The sequence below is a fragment of the Ornithorhynchus anatinus genome, chromosome 10 (assembly GCF_004115215.2).
Source record: "Ornithorhynchus anatinus isolate Pmale09 chromosome 10, mOrnAna1.pri.v4, whole genome shotgun sequence".
Lineage (NCBI taxonomy): Eukaryota > Metazoa > Chordata > Mammalia > Monotremata > Ornithorhynchidae > Ornithorhynchus > Ornithorhynchus anatinus.
In genome coordinates, this window is record NC_041737.1 from 41707150 (window position 1) to 41727818 (window position 20669).

Consider the following 20669-nt stretch of genomic DNA (forward strand, 5'->3'; position numbering starts at 1 on the left):
TCGGATGGCAGTGAGTGACAAGAGAGCAGGTATTCCCGAAGTGGGAGAGGACAGACGGGCAATTCAGTCGTATTTATTGAGCACTTACTGTGTGCAGAGCACTGTACTAAGCCCTTGGAAAGTACAATCTGGCAACAGATAGAGACAATCCCTACCCAACAACAGGGTCACTGTCTAGAAGGGGGGACACAGACAACAAAACAAGTTCTTTCCTCTCCCCACCTCCTCTCAGACTAAGCTCCCCTTTCCTCAGCTCCCCCTCCCAGTGAGCATGGCTGTAGGCACAAGACAGCAGGAGAAGAATCTGGGGAGGGGTCTGGGGTAGTGGGTGGGACAGGGGCAAGGCCAAGGACTGCCACAGGGGCTGGAGCAGCAGTGCACTGCAGCCTGCCCTCTCTACCCCACACCCCAACCAGCCCAGAGAAATGGTAAATAATAAGGCACGTGCTACCTAGCTTTACACCATGAGTCATAGAGTCAGTGTAGACAGGCCACATGTGACTTGGGAGCCATGGTTTCTCTGATCTCCCCTGGCCTTCCCTTCTAACCAGAAAGGGGTCAGAGCCTGTGGCCTTCCTTCCCACGCACCAAAATGCACTTGGCTAGCCTGACGACTAATATGATTTCAAAGAAAACATTGAAGCAAACAGGAGAAACAATTCCAGTGAAAGGATTGGCAGATGCAAAAGATGTCCGTGAATTGGGATGCGATTTCTCTCACGGGTACTGTAATGACTATTCCATCACTGTTCCCAGTGGTTAATTGTTTTCCTTTTTTTGGAAGTATTTGTTAAGCACTTACTATGTGCCAAGCACTATACTAAGCGCTGAAGTAGATATGGGAATGTATCCGTTTATTGTTGTATTCTACTCTCCCAAGCACTTTGTACAGTGCTCCACATACAGCAGATGCCCAGTAAGGGCATGGGTTCTAATCCCAGCTCCACCACATCTGCTGCATGACCTCGGGCAAGTCACTTAATTTTTATGTGCCTCAGTTACCTCATCTGTAAAATGGGGATTAAGAGAATGAGCCCTGTGTGGGACAGAGACTGTGTCCAACCTGCTTAGCTTGTATCTAGCCCATTGCTACTCTTAGAACAGTGCCTAGCACATAGCAAGCACCAACATATACTATAAAAAAAAAATTGCCAACAACAAGGTCCTAAAGAGCTCGAGAGAGAGAACACAGAAGCAAAGCAAATACTCCCTGCCTTTGATAAAGGGTTTTCTAGTCAAATGGGTTGATTGGGGAATGTGAAATCTTATAGGTTTGCAGTTATGCCTTGCTTTTAACCCAGACAGACTTAAGGTTCTGAACTGGGGTGTAGCTGGAGAAAAGGTTAGCAATATTTCCTTCCCAATTTTATAAATTTCTCCTGGAAAATATTATCTTCCTACTTAAATTCATTCAGAAAGAAAATACCAAGAATCTTTCTGATTCCTGCTAAGTTACAGTTCTGTTTGTCCATTGAGACTCTCCTTAGAGTAATCTCTACTTCTCCCACTTTGTTCTCTGAAACAAAATGGACACCAATACCTCCTTCATTCTCCAGTACATAAGGCAACTTTGGATGTCTATTTCTTTAAAAATCCAAAATATGTAAAATGAAAAAAAATACAATAGTACAGATCTAGGTTCCGTGTAGAAAATATTTGCTCTCTCCTTCTAGAAGAATAGATTGGTAAATTTAAATTGCCTCCTGAATTTTATGTCTCTCCAAACAAGAATATTAAGTAGTGAATTTGGCATATTATGATTTGGGGTAAAATTTCATAAATAAAACCTAAATATAATTATTTAAGCCAAGACAAATAAACCCAATGGAATAATCCCTTTGATAAGACCAGTGAAAGCATTTCTTCTGTTTCCCCGCATACCTTGCAGGTTGAGGGATAGAACCCACATCATTCCTGGTGGGAATGAAGGGCGGCCATTATTATTATTATTGTCATTGTTGTTACATTGTAATATAATAATATGAACATATTTTGCAATAATTACTATAATTTTACTATTATTAAATTTATAATTGTGGTATTTGTCTGGGGAGATACAAGATAGGTATCAGAGGAGCAGCGTGGCTCAGTGGAAAGAGTACAGGCTTTGGAGTCAGAGGTCATGGGTTCGAATTCCGGCTCCAACACTTGTCAGCTGTGTGACTGTGGGCAAGTCACTTAACTTCTCTGTGCCTCAGTTACCTCATCTGTAAAATGGGGATTAAGACTGAGAGCCCCATGTGGGACAACCTGATTCCCTTGTGTCTGCTTAGAACAGTGCTGTGCACATAGTAAGCGCTTAACAAATACCAACATTTTTATTAAGATAGGTCAGGCACAGTCCATATGCTCACAGTCTAAGGAGGAGAGAAATTAGGTATTGAATTTTTTGGATTGTTTGGGAGCGAGGCTTCAGGTAGGAAGACAAGCAGCATGGCTAACTCACTCCAATGGCACTTCGCCTGTGCCCTGCCCTGCTGCCGCTGTTGCTTTCCAGCTCCAGTTTATGTAGTATGTGGTTTTATTGTCCTTTATTTTATGTTTCACATTTGTTTTCAAATTTCTCCTGTTTTTTATGAGAAAATAGGAAAGACTCCAGGGTCTTACTATGCCACTCTGGGTATCATAATCAGAGATGGCTTTGGAAATGGGTGAGGGCACAGTGGCGTCTGCTGTTGTTGAATTCTCAGAGATGTTCTGCCCTGTGACCCCATGCTGCCCCTTTCTCCCCACCAGCGGTCACAGTATGTGCTCCCGGACATGGGGAGAATAGGTGAGAGAGTGTGGTTGGCTCTATGCCAATCATCCTCACTACTGCAAAAACAATTGAAGAGCATATTCTTCGGGTGGGCAGATGCCAAATAATTAATAATAATAATTGTAGTACTTGTTAAGTACTTACTATGTGCCAGGCATTGTTCTAAGCGCTGGGCTAGATGCAAGGTAATCGGGTTGGACACAGTACCTGTCCCACAGAGGGCTCACAGTCTTAATCCCCATTTTATAGATGAGGGAACTGAGGCCCAGAGAAATTAAGTGTCTCGCCCAAGGTCACAGAGCAGATAAGTGTCCGGAGCCGGGTTTTAACCCAGGTCCTTCTGACTCCCAGGCCATCTTCCCCTTCTCCTCCCGGCCACCCTAAATTAAAGAAAGTCCTAGGAAACATGAACGGCCCCAATCTGATCACTGACTAGCAGGGCCAGGAGTGCGAATCTCAGCATGCCGGCTTCCAAGTGACAGAAGCAGCAGCAGCGGGAAGGTCCCAGATGAGACCCAGCAGTGTTAGAGTTATAGAAAAAAATGAAAAGCTGAAAGAATAGATTTAAAAAAGAGGAGGAATTTGGGGTATCAGGGAGCCAGGGGGTGAGCCTGGGATACAAGGAGGGGCACCAGGAGACCTGTGACAGTCCCGGGAACAGAAGTGGACCGGGGCCAGGTGAATTGCAAAACCAGAGAGCCAAGCTTCAGTCATTTAGAGAGGAAGTGATTTCTGCTAGACGGAGGAGAAGCGTCTGGTTATTCAACTGGGACTGCTCAACCTTGTCTCGTTGAGGCCAGCTGCACGGTCTGCCCATGAGTGCAGAACTTCCCCTTCCCCCGTGGCGCTGCCCTGCAAGCAAGAGCCAGTTGGACAAGAAGGGGAAGTGATGAGATCTGAGGATGTCTTCGGTTGGGAGGCACCTTCCCAGCAAGCCCCGAGGCCTGCAAGAGCCAGCTGTCACTGCAGAAAATAATAACAATAATAACTGTGGTATCTGTTAAGCACTTACTATACGTCAAACACTGTTCTAAGCACTGGGGTAGATATAAGATAATCAGATTGGAGTCGGTCCCTGTCCCATATGGGGCTCACAGTCTTGAACCCCATTTTACAGGTGAGGCAACTGGAACACAGAGAATTTAAGTGACTTGCCCAAGGCAGAGCTGGAATTAGAACCCCCATCTTCTGACTCCCAGGCCCTTGCTCTTTCCGCTAGACGACGCTGAACCTGGACGGTTCAGGAGGCAGTGGGGGCCATACTGGACTCATCACTGAAGTCTTGCTGCTAGTGGCCACTTGATTAGGCCCCAAATGGGGACTTTCTAGCAGGATTATCTTGTATCTACCCTGACCTATGTGCTTGGCACATAGTAACTGCTTAACAAATATTATTATTGTTATCATATTGGAGCATTCACCCCAACCAAAGAAAAGAATAATTCAAGCAGCAAATCTGGAAACAAGTGGAAATCATAAAACAGCGGGGGCGGGGGGGGATCTAAGCACCTACTATGTACCCAGCACTGTAGTAGGTACAATATGAATCGAGTCCGACACACCCCCTGTTCCACGTGGAGTTCACATCCTAAAGGGGAGGGAGAACAGGAATTTAATCCCCGTTTTATAGATGAGGAAACAGAGGCCCAAAGAAGTTCAGTGATTTGCCCAAAGTCACACTGCAGGCAAGTGGCAGAGTCAGGTGTCCTGACTTCCAGTCCTATACCTTTCCGCTAGGCTACAATTTCTGGATGTGACTGTTTAGTTGGGAAGATGCAGGGAAAAGTTTGTGTCACCTATTTAAAGAACTTTTCTATCTGGAAGGAGATTTTCTGCTAAGGTTCAGAAAGACTCACAAAGTACTGCAGTTAGAAGAGCCAAAATCAAGGCCTCAATGCACAAAAGCTTCTCTCCATATTTTCTCATGAGACACGAGTATGTAGAGCATCGGGAAAGCCAAAGAATTCTGGGCACATCTCATAATCTCCCGAAAGAAGAGAAGGAAAGGCCGGTTGCAGCTCCTCCTACACTTTCAATAAAGAGTTGTCAGGAAACTGACCTTTCCTCTCTGAATCTCAGCTTCAAGACATCCCGTCCTGCGGATATTTCTCAATCATAGAGGACAGGCTTTATCCGGGTGGAGTTGAGGTGCTTCATAAGCCAGGGAGTGAGAAAGGTCTGGCGTCTGTTTTAGAAAGTTTTCAGTGAGGTTTCCCTTCTCTCAGTGACTGTTCCTAACACACACCCTCAGAGCCAGTAATTAGCCATGAAGCAGCCATGAAGTCGCACGGCACAGTGGATAAAGTGTGGGCCTGGGAGTCAGAAGGTCATGGGTTCTAATGTGTGTGACCTCGGGCAAGTCACTTCACTTACCTGGGCCTCAGTTACCTCATCTGTAAAATGGGGATTGAGACTGTGAGCCCCATGTGAGACAGGGACTGTGTCCAACCCAATTTGCTTATATCCACCCCAGTGCTTAGTACAGTGCTTGACACATCATAAGTGCTTAATAAATGCCATTATTCTTTCACCCAGGGAGCTGCTGTCTTTTTCTGACCTTCTCTCCTCTAGACTAACCTTGTTGTGGATGGGGCACATGTCCACCAAGCTTGTAATATTGTAGCCTTCCAGGAACTTAGTGCAGTGAACTCTGCACACAATAATTATTCAGTAAATACAATTGAATGAGTAATTTCCCATTCTCCCCACCTTCAAAGCTTTATTAGAAAACACATCTCCTCTAAGAGGCCATCCTCAACTAAACTGTCAGGAGCCCTCTGAGGAACTGAAAAGAAGCTTCTGCGGTAGGCCATGTTTACACTAGTAAATTAGTTAGCCATGGTATATATTGGTAAATTGAGGTGCATTATTCATTAAAATTATTGAGAGAATTCAACCATTTCAACGCTGACATACTACATTATTTTCCAAAACCTTTAAAGAACTTCCATCATTTGGCAAATAACAACCTCTGACTGTTCAGAAGCATTAGATTTTCTCGAGTTTTTGTGAAAAAATGCACTTCTCTATGCAAGTCGGTCCTTTATTCGAGTCCCCGGGCTTCCATCTCAGTGGGAGGCCAGCAGGAGGAAGGGTGGGGATTTTATTTAAAAAAGGAAAGATAGCTGTTCAAGCCTGAAGTGCAGGATGTGACTGAGGATGTGGAAGTTTTGTCTGCAGTGGCCATCTGGATGGGAACAGTACCAGGGTAATTGCCTAATGGGAAATTGAATTAAATTGGTTGAGAGGAATTGGTAGTGGGATTTTTTTTCTCAGTAAAGATCATTGCTCATGGCTAGTAAAATCCCTTTTCTGCCTCCAAAATAATTGATTCAATCCCATTTATACTCATCTTCTCTATAGTGGTCCATTTCCCACATGTGAGTTTTACTCTGTGATAAATCCATTTCATTTCCCTAGACTGGGTGGTGTTTTGGGTTAAGGTGTATGTCTTACTAATGACGGGAAGGAATTTCCCAGGGCAGCTGCCAGCTGCTTAAAGAGAGGACATACAAAGCAGTCTACCCAGGAACCACCACAGAGGCAATGCAATTACACATAGTGCAGAAAACAGAGAGCAGCCAAACAGATTCTATAGCCAAATTTCCAGCATTAACTTCTTTCCTGCAAGCAAGTATGTGCACATATTAATAACTCCAGGCGCAGATGATTACTCACATATTCAATCAGCCATTTACCCTCATAGAGTCCCGGCTAAAAACTAAGCCCTTGTACATCTTTCCAACTTGTTTGCCTTGGAACATGATCCTGCCAGATTCTTGATGTTCCTTTTCATTGTACGGTAAGCTCCTTGCGGGCAGGGAATGTGAATCTTTGTTCTGTTGTACCTTATTATTATTATTAATATTATTGTTATATTTGTTAAACGCTCGCTATGTGTCAAGCACTCTTCTAAGTGCTAGGGTAGGTACAAGTTGATGAGGTTGGACACAGTCCCTGTCCCACATGGGGCTCAGAGTCCAAGTAGAAGGGAGAAGAGCAGGTATTGCATCCGATTTTACGGTTGAGAAAACTGAGTTACAGAGAAGTGAAATAACTTGCCCAAGGTCCCACAGCAGGCAAGTGGCAGAGCTGGGATTAGAATCCAGTTCTCTGCCTCCCAGGTCCATACTCTCTCCACTAGCCTACGCTACTTCCCGAGCGTTTAGTACAGTGCATTTCACCCAGTGGGCACTCAAATGCCAGGACTACAACGAGTACTGTGGACAGGGATTTTACCTATGCTTCTTCTAGATGATCCTATATGATACTGTGGCTCTCTTTGTGGACAGGGATTTTCTCTATGCTTCTTCTAGGTGATCCTCATAAGACTGAGGGGATCCAAATGTGTAATGAGTACTTTTCTTTTTTCCGCAGAAAGCCAGACTTGCAAGAATCCGTGCAGCGAAGAGTGGAAGTGCGAATGCATACATGCAGAGCAAACGAAATGGTCTACTTAGCAACCAGCTGCAGGTAATAACCTGAAAAAAACAGGCCCTTATTTAAAAGCCCCAGTGAAGCCGATGTGTTAAGGCAGACTCCGTTCGTTTGGAGATTACAGAGAGCTCAAGGCTAATTATGAAAATAATGACTGAAACAATAAGCAATATATCTTTCTAAATAGCCTCTTTGTCTTGAAAACTCAGATTAAGACTAGTTATTATTGGTCTTAACCAATCATTCTGAGGCTTTATTACTTTCCTTTTTTTTTAACCTTGGAATGTTAGAACCAAAAGTATAGATTTCTTAGCTGAGATAACGTCAGGAAGTCTTAAACCCAATACGAAAACTTCCACAATCAAAGCAATTTAGTTAGAACAATTCATTTGGGAGTTAGAAAAAGCCTCAGTGAAATTCAAACATATTCTCCCTCTTGGATTAATCCCCCACCTAAATGGTGTGAGAACACATAAACCAAATGTAGTTAGAGGAAAGACAAAAGGATCTGAGTTGCCACATAAAGAAGGATTGCCAGGAGGCAGCCTTGCAAATAAGATATAAAGTGCTAATCCCTCCATTTCTCACTGCCCTAACTCTACAGATGGGTTCCCAAGTTTAAGTGAGATGTGAGTTGATGAAACATTTGGCTAGAATTGTCCTTGTTTGCACAGATGGTTGTGAACCATGGCATGGTCTATGTATTTGCAGCCTCCCGGTGAAGAAGAGCAGGCCTTTGTGAGCAAATCTGGGTCTTGTTTTGAAACCCAGCACCACCACCTGCTTCACTGTCTGGAAAGAACGACGGTAAGGGGACACAATCCCAGCTCCGGCGAACAGTTTATTGCACCTAATTCTGATTATCCATACTGCATTTGGTGGGCTTGAGCCCTACTCTGGATTTGTGCTAGGAGAATGTGGCAGCTTTCCAATAAGTCATCTTTCTAGATAATAATAATGGTATTTGTTAAGAACTTACTTTGTGCCAGGCATTGTACTAAGCACTGGGATAGATACAAGGTAATTTGGTTGGACACGGTCGCCGTCCTACATAGGGCTCACACAGACACGGGGTAGAGCTGGGATTAGAAAGCAGGCCCTTCTGACTCCCAGGCCCATGTTCTAGCCACTAAGCTACGCTGCCACTCCAGTGCAAGTTCAGCTTATTTTGGGGGCCCGTGCTTTCTTTGGGTGGAAACCTTCTGTCCATCACATGTGGATGTAGAGTTGACTTAGCCATCTGAGGTATTGAATTAGAACATTCTTTCTACACCATGCATTCGGTTGCTCCGATTTATGGCCGTTCTGAAAGAACATCTCAGAAATGTTCCCGGTACCTGAATCTGGTCTCGGCTCCCTAGAGAGTCTCCATTAAAGTGAAGGTCCAAATGTCGAAGAGAGAAAAAAGAAATTGACTCTAGGGTAGAGATGCCAACTTTTGGTTTTGAATACACTGGTGCTCTTGGGGCTCGGTTTCAGGCGGTTAGAGCATCAAAGAGAGAGAGTGGAAAGGAGGACAGGGAAAAGTGGGGTAGAGGAATGGAGAAGAGAGGGATGGAGAGGGGGAAGAGGAGAGGGAGATGGAGGAAGGAGAAGAGGGATAGCAGGGGAGGAGAAGCAGGCAAAGGAGAAGAGGGTGAAGGAGCAAGGGAAAGAGGAGAGGGAGAAGGAGGGGGAAGAAGAGGGGAAGGGGGGAAGGCAGAAAAGCAGTGTAGTCCAGTGGTTAGAGCAGGAACCTGAGTTCTGGTCCCGGCTCCACGACTTTTCTTCTTCGTGACCTTGGACAAGTCACTTAACTTCTGTGTACCCCACTTACCTCATCTATAAAATGGGGAATGAGACTGCGAGTCCCACTTGGCACATTAGGAAAAAAAAAAGAGAGAGGGAGGGGGAAAGAGGAGAGGGGGAAGGAAAGAGGAGGAGGGGCAAGGAAGAGAAGGAGACAGCCTGGAAAATCCACTAGAGACGAAGTAGGGAATGCACATCTCGACAGCAGACCCGAAACCACAGCCACAACTTCACCTGGCAGAGAAACAGAACGGCATAATGGATAAAGCATGGAACTGGGCGTCAGAAGGTCGTGGGTTCTAATTCCGTTCCACCACTTGTCTGCTTTGTGACCTTGGGCAAGTTACTTCACTTCTCTGTGCCTCAGCAATCTTATCGGTAAAATGGGGATTGAGACTAAGAGCCCCATGTGAGACATAGACTATGTCCAACCGCTTTGCTTGTATCCACCCCAGAGCTTAATACAGTGCCTGGTACTTAGTAAGTGCTTAACAAATGTTACCATCATTATCATCTCCCCAACAATTACAAGACCGAGTGGAGTGGGGCCGAGGAGCAGGGTGGGAGGCGGCAGAGAGACAGAAAGCTCTACCTCCTGGAGCCAGTGAGGAAAAGAAAGGTGGGGGGTGATGGTGATAGCGGCTTCGGCAGCAGCCGCATCATGCGGGCATGAGTCCCGCAGCATGGTCTAGTGGATAGAGCACGGGCCTGGGAGTCAGAAAGACCTGGATTCTAATCCCGGCTCTGCCACTTGTCTGCTGTGACCTTGGGAAAGTGACTTCAGTTCTCTGGGCCTCAGTTCCCTCATACGTAAAATGGGAATTAGGACTCTGAACCCTCTGTGGGACAGGGACTGTGTCCAAACAGATTATCTTGTATCTACCCCTGTGCTTAGAATAATGCCTGGCACACTGTAAATGCTGAACAAATACCCCAATTATTATTATTATGAGGCAGAACCAAAATCTCTGCTTCTACTTGCTATGTTTTTCTGGCTCCAAGATGCAGGGACAGGCTAACTGGGCTTCCCTAGATCTGGCCTAAAAGGCTGGGAGGTTCCTGTGGCACTGGGTGTGTCTTTTTCCCAACTCTGACACATATGGCAGACAATACCTTTTCTCTGTTCATAGGTATGTGTCCTACAAAGTAATACTGAATACTTTCCTCAATTTATTTTATTGCCAAGAAAGATAAGGATGACACTTATTTACGTAGTGTATGTGGAGATCGAGTAGCTCATTGTTAATATGCATTTGTTCTTTTTCTTTTCTATCACCATTTTACCATGTAGGGTTTATCTTATATTGTGGATCACCCCATCTTATCAATAAGCTGTTCAACTCACAGTAAGGTACCATCTCAACCACTAGAAACAAGCCACACACTCAAAATCTGTAAACTGTAAAATGAGTGTGTGCTTATGTGTGTGTGTGTGTGTGTGTGTGCTTGTACAAAAGAATCTGATTTAATTTGTGTGTATCTTTGGAGACAATCATTTTTAGCCTTCCCTGAAATTTAACCTCCAGAGTTAAATTTCACCTGCTCTGATTCAGTTGTTCTATGAAATTTAGCATTAAGGCATGTTAAATCTCATTTGCCTAGTTCTAAGTGCTCAGCATAATGGTGGAAAAGCAAGGTCAGGGAATGAATTAAAAATTTCCCAACACTCATGAACTAGCCATTCAACAGGCTTGCTACTGAATTTTAAGGGCCCTTGTTTCATCCCTAGAATAGAATGAAAAATAGTATAATTCAAATTTTCAAGCAGTTCTCCTCTTAAGTTTCTTACTATATTACTCAGTTTTCAATGTGGCCTTCAGACATTATTATTTCAAACACCAGTTCCTCAGACCTATAGGAAAGGATTGTGTTGTCTCCTGAAGAAGTGTATGAAGATTTCTTCTCTAGAATTCCTATTCAAATCTGAAACACAATTTCCTCTCTCAAAATCAAAATTAGGACGGGTAGATCATTTATCATGAATAACTTCATACTCCTTTGTCATGAAAACTACTTGTAGTCTCTGTCAAGCACTAAGAGTGTTTGTGTTTTGGTTTTTTTTTTACATTTTGTCGATTCATTTTAGATAGAGTGGAGTGTTTTAAACACACATTGCAAAATAGAGAGCCGAACAGAACTGTTCTTCTACAAGGAATCCTTTGTGTGCATTCTAGTCAGTTGAGGGACTCTTCATCCCCTAACCGTAGATTTGGGTTAGAGTTAAGGTTAAAATTAAGATTCCCGTGAGCCCAGAAATAGTCTCTGGGGGCGTCCCCCAGAGCTGGGAAATAGAAGCCATGATTGATTATAGACCGGGTGCCAGAATCCTGCCATCCACACTGCTAAGCAACCATCCTGGACAAGGAACCCTTTGAGGAGTGATGGAGATTCCAACCCAGATCACTGTTCGCCTTTTTTCCTTTTCCTTCAATCAATCAACCGGTGATATTTATCGGGCACTTGCTGTGTGCAGAGCGCTGTACTAAGCTTTCGGGACAGTACAATACAGTTGGTAGACACAATACCTGCCACGAGAAGCTTACAGTCTAGCGACTTTTCATCCCATTCCATGACTTTTCATCCCATCCCATTCCATTGCAGCTCTGCGCAGCCCAGATTTTGTAGCTACTTGCTTACAGGGCAGAGACTAACAAAACTGGTTTAAAGCAGATAGCCTGGGCAGAGGGAAGGTACTTGCAGAATAGAAAATCCATCTTATCGGCCTCTGGGGTAACAGTAATCATAATCACACAATGAATTGTAGTATTTTTAAATGCTTGGCTCCACTTTCAACACCAAAGCACTGAAGTGCATACCTAAAAATGCTGTATTGCTCATTATTTATATTGCTGTCTGTTTCCCCCTCTAGACTGTAAGTTCATTATGGGCAGGGAACATGCCTACCACCTCTGTTGTATTGTACTCTTCCAAGCGCTTAGTACAGTGCTCTTCACACAGTAAGCACTCAATAAATATCATTGATGATGATGATGAGGTCGACAAAGTGCTTAGTGTGGGAAAGTACAATGTAATATAATTGGTAGAAGCCATCCCGGCCCACGGAGAGTTTACAGTCTACAGGGGAAGACAGACATTGAAATAAATTACAGATAGGAAAAGTAGTATAGTATAAGGATATTTACACAAATGTTGTGGGGCTCAGCTGGGTATCATTTAAGCACTTCGATACTCAACAAAGTGCATAATTGATGCAGAGGGGAGGGCAGATACGGGAAATACTGATCTCAATCGATTCATATGCAACTTTGCATTTGTCATTACGTAACAGTCTCATTTGGAACAAGGGATCTGAGTAGTACCCTCGCCTGTGCTGGTTTATGGAACAATTTGCAGATCCAGATCCAAACTTTGAGGTGTTGGTATCTACTTGGACATTTAATTATTTCCCTCTGCAAATTCTGTAAATCAGGTTTTTGGGTGCCAAAGAGATTTATGATAAAACAGCTTCATAAAGAGGCGGGCTTCCAAAGAATTGTTTAATCAACAAGACCCAACGTTTTGATTCAGGAAAAAAAAAACTCTCCAACTTGAAGTTTTCCACACAAATCTCAATGCCAAATTGAAACAGCTTTGAGAATTGGCGGCAAACGTGTGCTGTTTCCATTCGGAAACGTGAGAAAAAAATAAAAATGGAATGTGCTTACTCTGCCTGAGTTACGCATCGGGCGGAGGCTAAAGCTTCCAGTGATATTTTCCTGAGCTTTGGCAACCTCCGCCAACGTAGCCCTGCCAATTTTTAACCAACGCTTCTTTCCGTGTGTCGGTTCTCACCGCTCCCGTCCCGTTAACCGGAGCAGAATCACGAGTTTGTGGATGAACAAGTCTACGAGGAGAGCTGCATGGAAGTTTCTACTGTCCACCATCCTTCAAACCATAGCCCTTCGCTCACTTCTCAGCAAGGCGTCACCAGCTCCTGCTGCTCACGACGACATAAAAAGACATTCCGGATCCCGAACGCTAATGTCGCGGGGAGCCACCCCGGCAGCGTTCAAGAACTGAGCACCATCCAGATCCGGTGTGTGGAGAGGACACCTCTCTCTAACAGGTACTTTGAGTGTTAATGGTAGAGTGTCCCTTTGGGAATGGTGGGTGAGGAACTGGAGTCTAGTGGATAGAGCACGGGCCTGAGAGTCAGAAGGACCTGGGTTCTAATCCCGGCTCCGCCACTTGTCTGCCGCGTGACCTTGAGCAAGTCACTTCACTTCTCTGGGCCTCAGTTACCTCATCTGTAAAATGGGGATTAAGAGTGTGTGCTCCATGTCGGACGAGGACTGTGTCCAACCAGACTGACTGGTATCTACCCCAGTGCTTAGAACAGTTGACACATAAGTAAGAGCTGAACAAGTACCATAATTATTATTATTATTGGTGGCTTGCCGCATGTCACATGTATTGTCTCAGCCCTGCCGGTTGTGTTCTCCCTGAGGTGCAGAGTTCCACAGGTGATTAGGGTGGCAAAGCACATTGCAAAGTGCAAGCAAAGGTTTTCATATGCAGAGCCCAAACTGTCGGCAACGCTTTCAAACAGGATTTACAGCTAGGGAGCCCAATCTGGCTGTTCTCGGAAGTAACCGTGACTCTCAGGCTGTGAGGGGGCTGAGGAGCACCGGCAGGGAGGGTTGAGCAGTTAAAACCGATGCCCTGATCATAGGGAAGGTGAGGGTGCAATCACCCTGCACAATTTCCCTACCATCCATGCTGCTCTCCCAAGCGCTCCATACAGTGCTCGGTACACTGTAAGCATGCAATAAATGCAATTGATCTATGGTTTTGAGATGATAACCTGGGAGAAAACAGAATAATCTAACCAAATGGTTTGGGGCACCCATTGCAAAGTCTTTCAATTTTACTCCATATAGACTTGAGGGTAACTCCATGAATTTTACAATGTTGTTTAGGATCAGCATTCACTTATAAATGTTATCGATCCTTTTCAACAGTGGTGTCCATTTGTATGTTTTCACCTCAGTTACTGGTTGGGTAACGACAACAACCTCAAAATGCCAACCTTTTCCCCTTTTTCCCATGCATTTCTTCTCATCAGCCGATCCAGTTTAAATGCCAAGGTGGAGGAGTGTGTCAAACTAAACTGTGAGCAGCCTTATGTGACCACAGCAATAATCAGCATCCCAACACCACCGGTCACTACCCCTGAAGGGGACGACAGGCCAGACTCTCCAGAGTACTCAGGAGGGAACATAGTCAGAGTATCGGCTTTGTAAAACAATTCAAACCCGGACCTCATTGCCAGCTGGGACCGAGCTCTGGCCGGGCTCAAGAGAGGAAGAGAGAAGAAACAAGAGATCCTTTGCAAACGGAATGGTGTGGAATCCATGATACGGAATGTGTTGAAGACCCCCAGATTTCATCATGGCGACATGGAGTGGTGGTAGAGAAATAAAGCATTGGGTTTCCAAACTAAAGGAGGTGGAAAAAAAAATGAAAAAAACCCACAAAACAATCGTATGACTTTTCTATCTTTCCGATTTGACCTGTTATACAGCGGAATATCCTGGGACCCTCTGACTTTATCAATGAGCACAATGAACTGTCTCCCATTGATGCTTCTTTGCGACAAGAACTTTTTTTTAATAAAATAAAAGTTTTAAAAACCTATGGGACGTTATGTTCCGGTTGGATGCAAAACAAAATGGAAAACATTTTGATAACGTTTTTTCCTGTTAATTAACCATGAACGTGACGACGACGAAGAAAATTACGTGTTTAAAAAAAACGACAGCTCACATAACATGTTTGTAATGACTGAAAGAAAAATTCCACCTCGTTGCATGCTGAAATTCTTGGGAGTTGTGGTCTGAGTTTACTTATGTTGTTTTCCGATTAGGCATGATGAAATATAACTGTAGATAGCTGTACAAATAAATTCCCTTTAGAAATGCAGTATTTCTTACTGGAACACACATTAGTGAAGCTGACGTGTTCAGCCAGTTCAATATTTATTACCCGCTCCCTTTGCTTCCTAGATACTGTTACAACTGCAATAATTCATTGTACACCTGTTGTATCAGGAATCAGGATCTTTCTTTTGTAGGACTTTCCAGACTTTCGTATACACTGTAAAGCCACATTCATAGAAGCCCTGTTTGGTGTGGCCAGGTTTTAATTAAGTGTTTAATCGAAATGGCCAAGCCATAGTTGTGTTTTTTCAGTAACGGCCCTTCTCTTGTCTGGATTTCTGTGACAGTTCATTGTTTGAATTTATATTCTGACTGCAGATCCTCTTTCAGTTCTTCAGCCCAAGCAGGAGGAAACTTTTTTCTATGACAAAATGTCTTTCCTATTTTTGTACTTCCCGACAAAACAAACCAACTCCTGAGTGGAATATTGTTTTCAATTCCCCTGGCAAACTTTTCAAAAAGATGTTTGACTAGCTCTTCATTCGAAACTTCTTTGGCATTTTGGAGTAGCCAGGGTGTTGGATATGTGACATCCATCATTAATTCCCTAGATGTTTTGTGTGAAACAGTTGACTGAGATCAGTCTCACAAACCACGATTGTCTCATGCGTCCTATCTTAGAGTTTTGCTGGAGATCTGGTAAGATCCTATTTTCTCAAGTGTATTCAGAGAATAACAAAAGGACAAAAACATCCAAGGATGCACTATATACCAGTGTTTCAGTATGTCCCTCTCTTCCCCATTCCTGGAAGGCAGTCAAGGTATTTTCTTACCAAAAGATTCCTGTGAACAAACAGAAATTCTCATCACTGAAGGCAGACAAAATGCTCTGGAAGAGTTTGTGAGGCAAAGGTGATATCTGTGTACATTAAATGCAATGTGTTTCAATTCTAAGGAAATATTGTATCTAGCAGACATGTCTGCATGTTCCAATGTAAACAGTTTTGTCAGTTGAAGAGGTCTGTCCACTCTAAGACACCACTGCAACAAATACAGTAGAGCTCTTAGGCATTACTAAAACTACCAGTAATCTCCCCTTTCATTTATTATTTATTATGGTACTTGTTAAGCGCTTACTGTGTGTGAAGCACTGTTTAAGCACTGGCATAGATACGAGGTAATCAGGTCAGACAAAGTCCCTTTCCCACATGGAGCTCACAATCTAAGTAGGAGGGAGAACAGGTACTGAATCCCCATTTTACAGTGGAGGAAACTGAGGCCCGGGGATGTGATTTGCCCAAGGTCACACAGCAGACAGCCGGCATAGCTGGGATTAGAACCCCGGTCCTCTGACTCCCAGGCCCATGCTCTTTCCACTAGGCCACACTGCTTCCCTTTTAAAATATTTGTGCTACAAAAGGAGAAAATAACCATCCCAAGTCTAACAAAAATGAATTGTGAAATTCTTGTTTAAATGGACTGTATAAGGCCAGAGATCGTCTTTGCTTTCTGTTGCTTCAGATATGACTAACTCTTTTTTTTTCTTGGAAAAGCTGACTTTAGATCTAATCCTGGTTAAAAGAATGACTAATTTGACATAGCCTAAACCATTAACCATTCATTTCGTAACCTCCTCCTCTAATCTGATGCTCTCGGAGCAATTATATCATAAACTTAGATGATGGCACTTACTGAAAACCTTTATTTTTCCACTAAACTCAAAACAAAACAAAACTGCAGCACAGTAATCCCGGTATATTCCTGATTTTCTGGTTACAAGTTTTGTTTTCGAGAATCTAACAGCATAAGGAGTAATATGGGAAGATTTTCAAGTTGGCGATCCTTCCCCTAGATATAAGCACTTATGCAAACCTATTAATTTCTTCTGAAGCCTAAAAAAAAACTTTTTTGGTGTTTTAGGTGATTTTAAAATGCTGTGTTGGTAGTGAATGACTGTTGATGACTGTGTAAAGTGCATCTGTATTGTAAATGAAATGTAATTATTTCTATGTATTACATGACACAACCGAGGTCGCTGTTTTTGACTTATTTTGTTTGAAATTCATATATCTGATTTCAGAGGATGGCATAACCCATGCGTTATCCTGAAAAAATAGACATTGGAGGAATATTTAAATAAAACATCTGCATGCTTGAACAGGACAATCTGGTTTTGCAGTAACTAACTTGTTCACTACTGTCCGTGTCTCTCTTTCCACTCCCAGGAAAAGTGAAGTCTTATTCCATGAACACTCCCAAACCCAGCTGGCCCTGCCCTATTGCAATAAAGCCAATCACTCTACTTATGTGACAGCTCTCTAAAGAGCCTTACCCATTAAAGACAGGATCCTTTTGCCAACCCTTAATGGAAGAGTTTGTGGAATTATGACAGAAGGTACAATGCCATCTTTTAAAAATGATCATTTACCCCCCAAATCTTGGTAACTACAGGTGTATCACATGAGACTGCTTGCTGTGATCATTAAAATTGGATTCCTTAAAAGAATAATTTCCAAAATTCCTCCTCATCTCTTTAAGGGGGTGTCTATTACGCTCTACTTTCAAATAACATTTTTGGACCCACGGTGGAACTTTCATCATTTGATAAATGTTTCTACCCTCCCACAGGACTTACTTGCCTAGTTGATTGAGAAATGGGTATAGCTGTCTAGTGTGCAGATTGGGGAAAATGGCCTTTTTCCTTAATATCAGACAATTTGTCCAAAACTGCATTAACAAAATGAAGTGAAATGAAGAAGTAATTATCAAGGTAATTAGATTTTTAAAAAAAATCCACTTTCCCACCCTCAAATGCATTTCAGGTTTACATTTTTCTTGTTTCTGAACTTTTTTTTTCCATTCTGTTGTTTTAAGTTTGTATCATGAAAACTTCTAGCCAGCCCAGAAGGATGTGGCCTAGAATATGGCCAGTCATGGGGAGAAATTAAATGTCTCGATATATTCAACAGTAAACCTTGTGATTTTGTCTCTTGAAGGAGGTGATCATTCCATATATTGAGAAATGTTTTGGACAACATCTGAACAGAACATCTCCTTCCCGCTTCTGGGTATTAGCATAAATGTCATCGTGTTTGTGTGTGCGTGCGCATGCACCCTTTACCATTCTTCAACATCTAATCTGCAAAGGTGAGGCTATCAAAAGGTGGAATCTGGGTAAAGTCTTCACATATTGGACAAAGTCTTGCTTTTACACAGGTATTCATCCCTGAAGGTGGATGGCACGTGGAACAGATGGATGAAGTGGTGTGGCCGTCTTTCCAGGAGTTCCTCTTTGCCTGTCATGAGACTGGAATCAGGTACACTTCTCAGCGGTTCTTTTTTAATGGCTACGATGCCACCTAGCCTCTTCGGAGATTCATTCAATCATATTTATTGAGCACTTTCCTGTGTGCACCGCACTGTACTGAGCACTTGGGAGAGTCTTGTCTTGTCTCATGCTGTCAAGTTCTTCCCGAACTATAGTGACACCGCATTCACATCTCCCCTAGAACACCCCGCTTTCCATCTGCAACTGTTCCGATAGTGTATCCATAGAGTTTTCTTGGTAAAAATACGGAACAGTTTACCACTGCCTCCTTCCATGCAGTAAACTTAAGTCTCTGCCTCGACTCTCTTCCGTGCTGCTGTTGCCCAGCATGGGTGAGTTTTGACTGGTAGCAGATTGCCTTCCACTCGCTAGCACTGGCCAAGGCAAGGAATGTAATGGGTATGCCTCTGCTTGACTCTCCTTCCCGTAGCCGAGACTGGTAAAGTATTAAAAACTCTCCAGCTCTTGGGCGAGTAGAATATAATAATAGACAATTTCCCTGCCCACAACGAGCTTACTAGAAGCTCTTGGTTGAATGGCCATCTCTTCGGTATTATAGTTCCTCAGTCAGCCTCAGTGTCCAATCGCTTGTGACTTAAGTGCTCACTAGGTGCCAAGTGCTGTATTAAGTACTGGGGTAAATACACAATAATAAATTCAGTCTCTGTCCTTGTCCTACATGGGGCTTACAATCTATGTAGAAGGGAGAAAGAGAATGAATCCCCATTTTATAGATGAGGAATCTGAGGGACAGAGAAGTTAAGTGATTTGCCCAAGGTCATGCAAACAAGGCAAAGGGCAGAATCAGGATTAGAACCCAGGTCCTTTAACTCTCAGACCTATGCTCTTTCTACTAAGGCCAGCTGCTTTGTTTAAAGCTCTCTCTTCCATCGGAATCATGAGTTGCTGCAAAATGTCTATGATAAATTGCTGGTTTTATAGGGAAGTGGCAATTTGATCTGAGTCATCAAATCAATCCTCATGGAAGAGGCTATCAATGTTCCTGGCTATAATAAATAGCTCACGGATAATATCTTCTAGAGACCTCCATTCTCTACTGAAATTGGTGATATCATTAGCATAAATTTGATTTGAATTAAAAGGATTAGTCCAGCGCTCAATTCTAAATTAACCGTAGTAAAAGAAAAATTATTTGGTTACAAAGATGTAATAATAATATTTATGATGATATTTATTAAGCACTTACGATGTGTCAAGCACTTTACTGAGTGATGGATAGCGTCAGGGAACACAGGGACTCACAATCTAAGTAGGAAGGAGCCCAGGTTTTGAATCTCATTGTGCAGTGAGGGAACTGAGGCACAGAAAAGTTAAGTGACTTGCCCAAGATACCACAAAAGATATTCAAACCCAGGTCCTCTGACCCCCAGGACCATGTTCTTTCCACTAGGCCATTCTGTAGTCAACGAGGTGCCATTCTCTGGGGCAAGGGTAGATCCGCGTGGTCATTCTAATTTTTGGTAAGTAGAAGAATGTGCTAAAGTATATAAGATAATGCTTGGCAGTAGGCTGTTGTTTTTCAACTTTCTAATCCCATCAATCAATCAATCCTATTTATCGAATGCTTACTGTATGCAGAGCACTGTATTGAGCACTTGGGAGAGTACAACAGAAATGGAAGATATGTTCCTGCCCAAAAGGAGCTTACAGTCTAAAGAGGGAGACAGACATTAACATCAATAAATAAATTATGGGTACGTACTGAAGTGCTGTGGGGCTGAGGGTGTGGTGAATAAAGATCACAAATCCAAATGCAAGGGCAGTTTAGAAGGGAGAAGGTGTAAGGGAAATGAGGACTTAGTCAGGGAAGGCCTCTTAGAGGATATGTGATTTTAAGATGATTTTGAAGGTGTGGAAGTGATGGTCTGTCAGCTAGGAAGGGAGAGGGAATCCCAGGCCAGAGGCAGGACACGGGCAAGGGTTCGGCGGCAAGAGCGGCGAAATTACGTTACAGTGACTGGGTTGGCATTAGAGGAGCAAAATGTCCAGGCTGGGTTGTAGTAGGAAATCAGGGAGGTAGATAGGAAGGGGCAAGGTGATTGAGTGCTTTAAAGCCAACAGTAAGGAGTTTCTGTTCGATGTGAACGTAGATGAGCAACCACTGGAGGTTCTTGAGGAGTCTGGAAACATAGACTGAGTGTTTTCTTAGAAAAATGGATCGGGGCAGCATAGTGAAATATGGACCGGAATGAGACTAGACAGGAGCCAGGGAGGTCAGCAAGGAAGCTGATGCAGTAGCCAAGGTGGGATAGGTTAAGTGCTTGGATCGGTGTAGCAGCTGTTTGGATGGAGAGGAATGGGCAGATTTTTGCAATGTTGTAAAGGTAAAACTGACAGGATTTGGTGACAGATTGAATTTGTGGGTTGAATAAGAGGAATGAGTCAAGGATAATGCCAAGAATATGGGCTTGTGACACAGGGAGAAAAGTGTTTAGACCGTGAGCCCGTTGTTGGGCAG

At 43.3% G+C, this 20669-nt stretch overlaps 1 protein-coding gene across 2 annotated transcripts in view; it reads left to right on the forward strand.

Moving 5' to 3' along the window:
* The window catches only part of KCND2 (potassium voltage-gated channel subfamily D member 2), a 382809-nt gene extending 367904 nt beyond the window's left edge, over positions 1-14905 (forward strand). Inside the window, exons 4-8 of one of the 2 annotated variants that reach the window (XM_029074204.1) lie at positions 7136-7231; positions 7907-8002; positions 10275-10334; positions 12802-13049; positions 14049-14905. In XM_029074204.1, the coding sequence (XP_028930037.1) occupies positions 7136-7231; positions 7907-8002; positions 10275-10334; positions 12802-13049; positions 14049-14226 (678 nt within the window). In that variant the 3' untranslated portion in view covers positions 14227-14905. The remainder of the gene's footprint in view (positions 1-7135; positions 7232-7906; positions 8003-10274; positions 10335-12801; positions 13050-14048) is intronic. The other variant, XM_029074205.1, reaches the window with a different exon arrangement.
* Positions 14906-20669: the final 5764 nt, after the last annotated feature.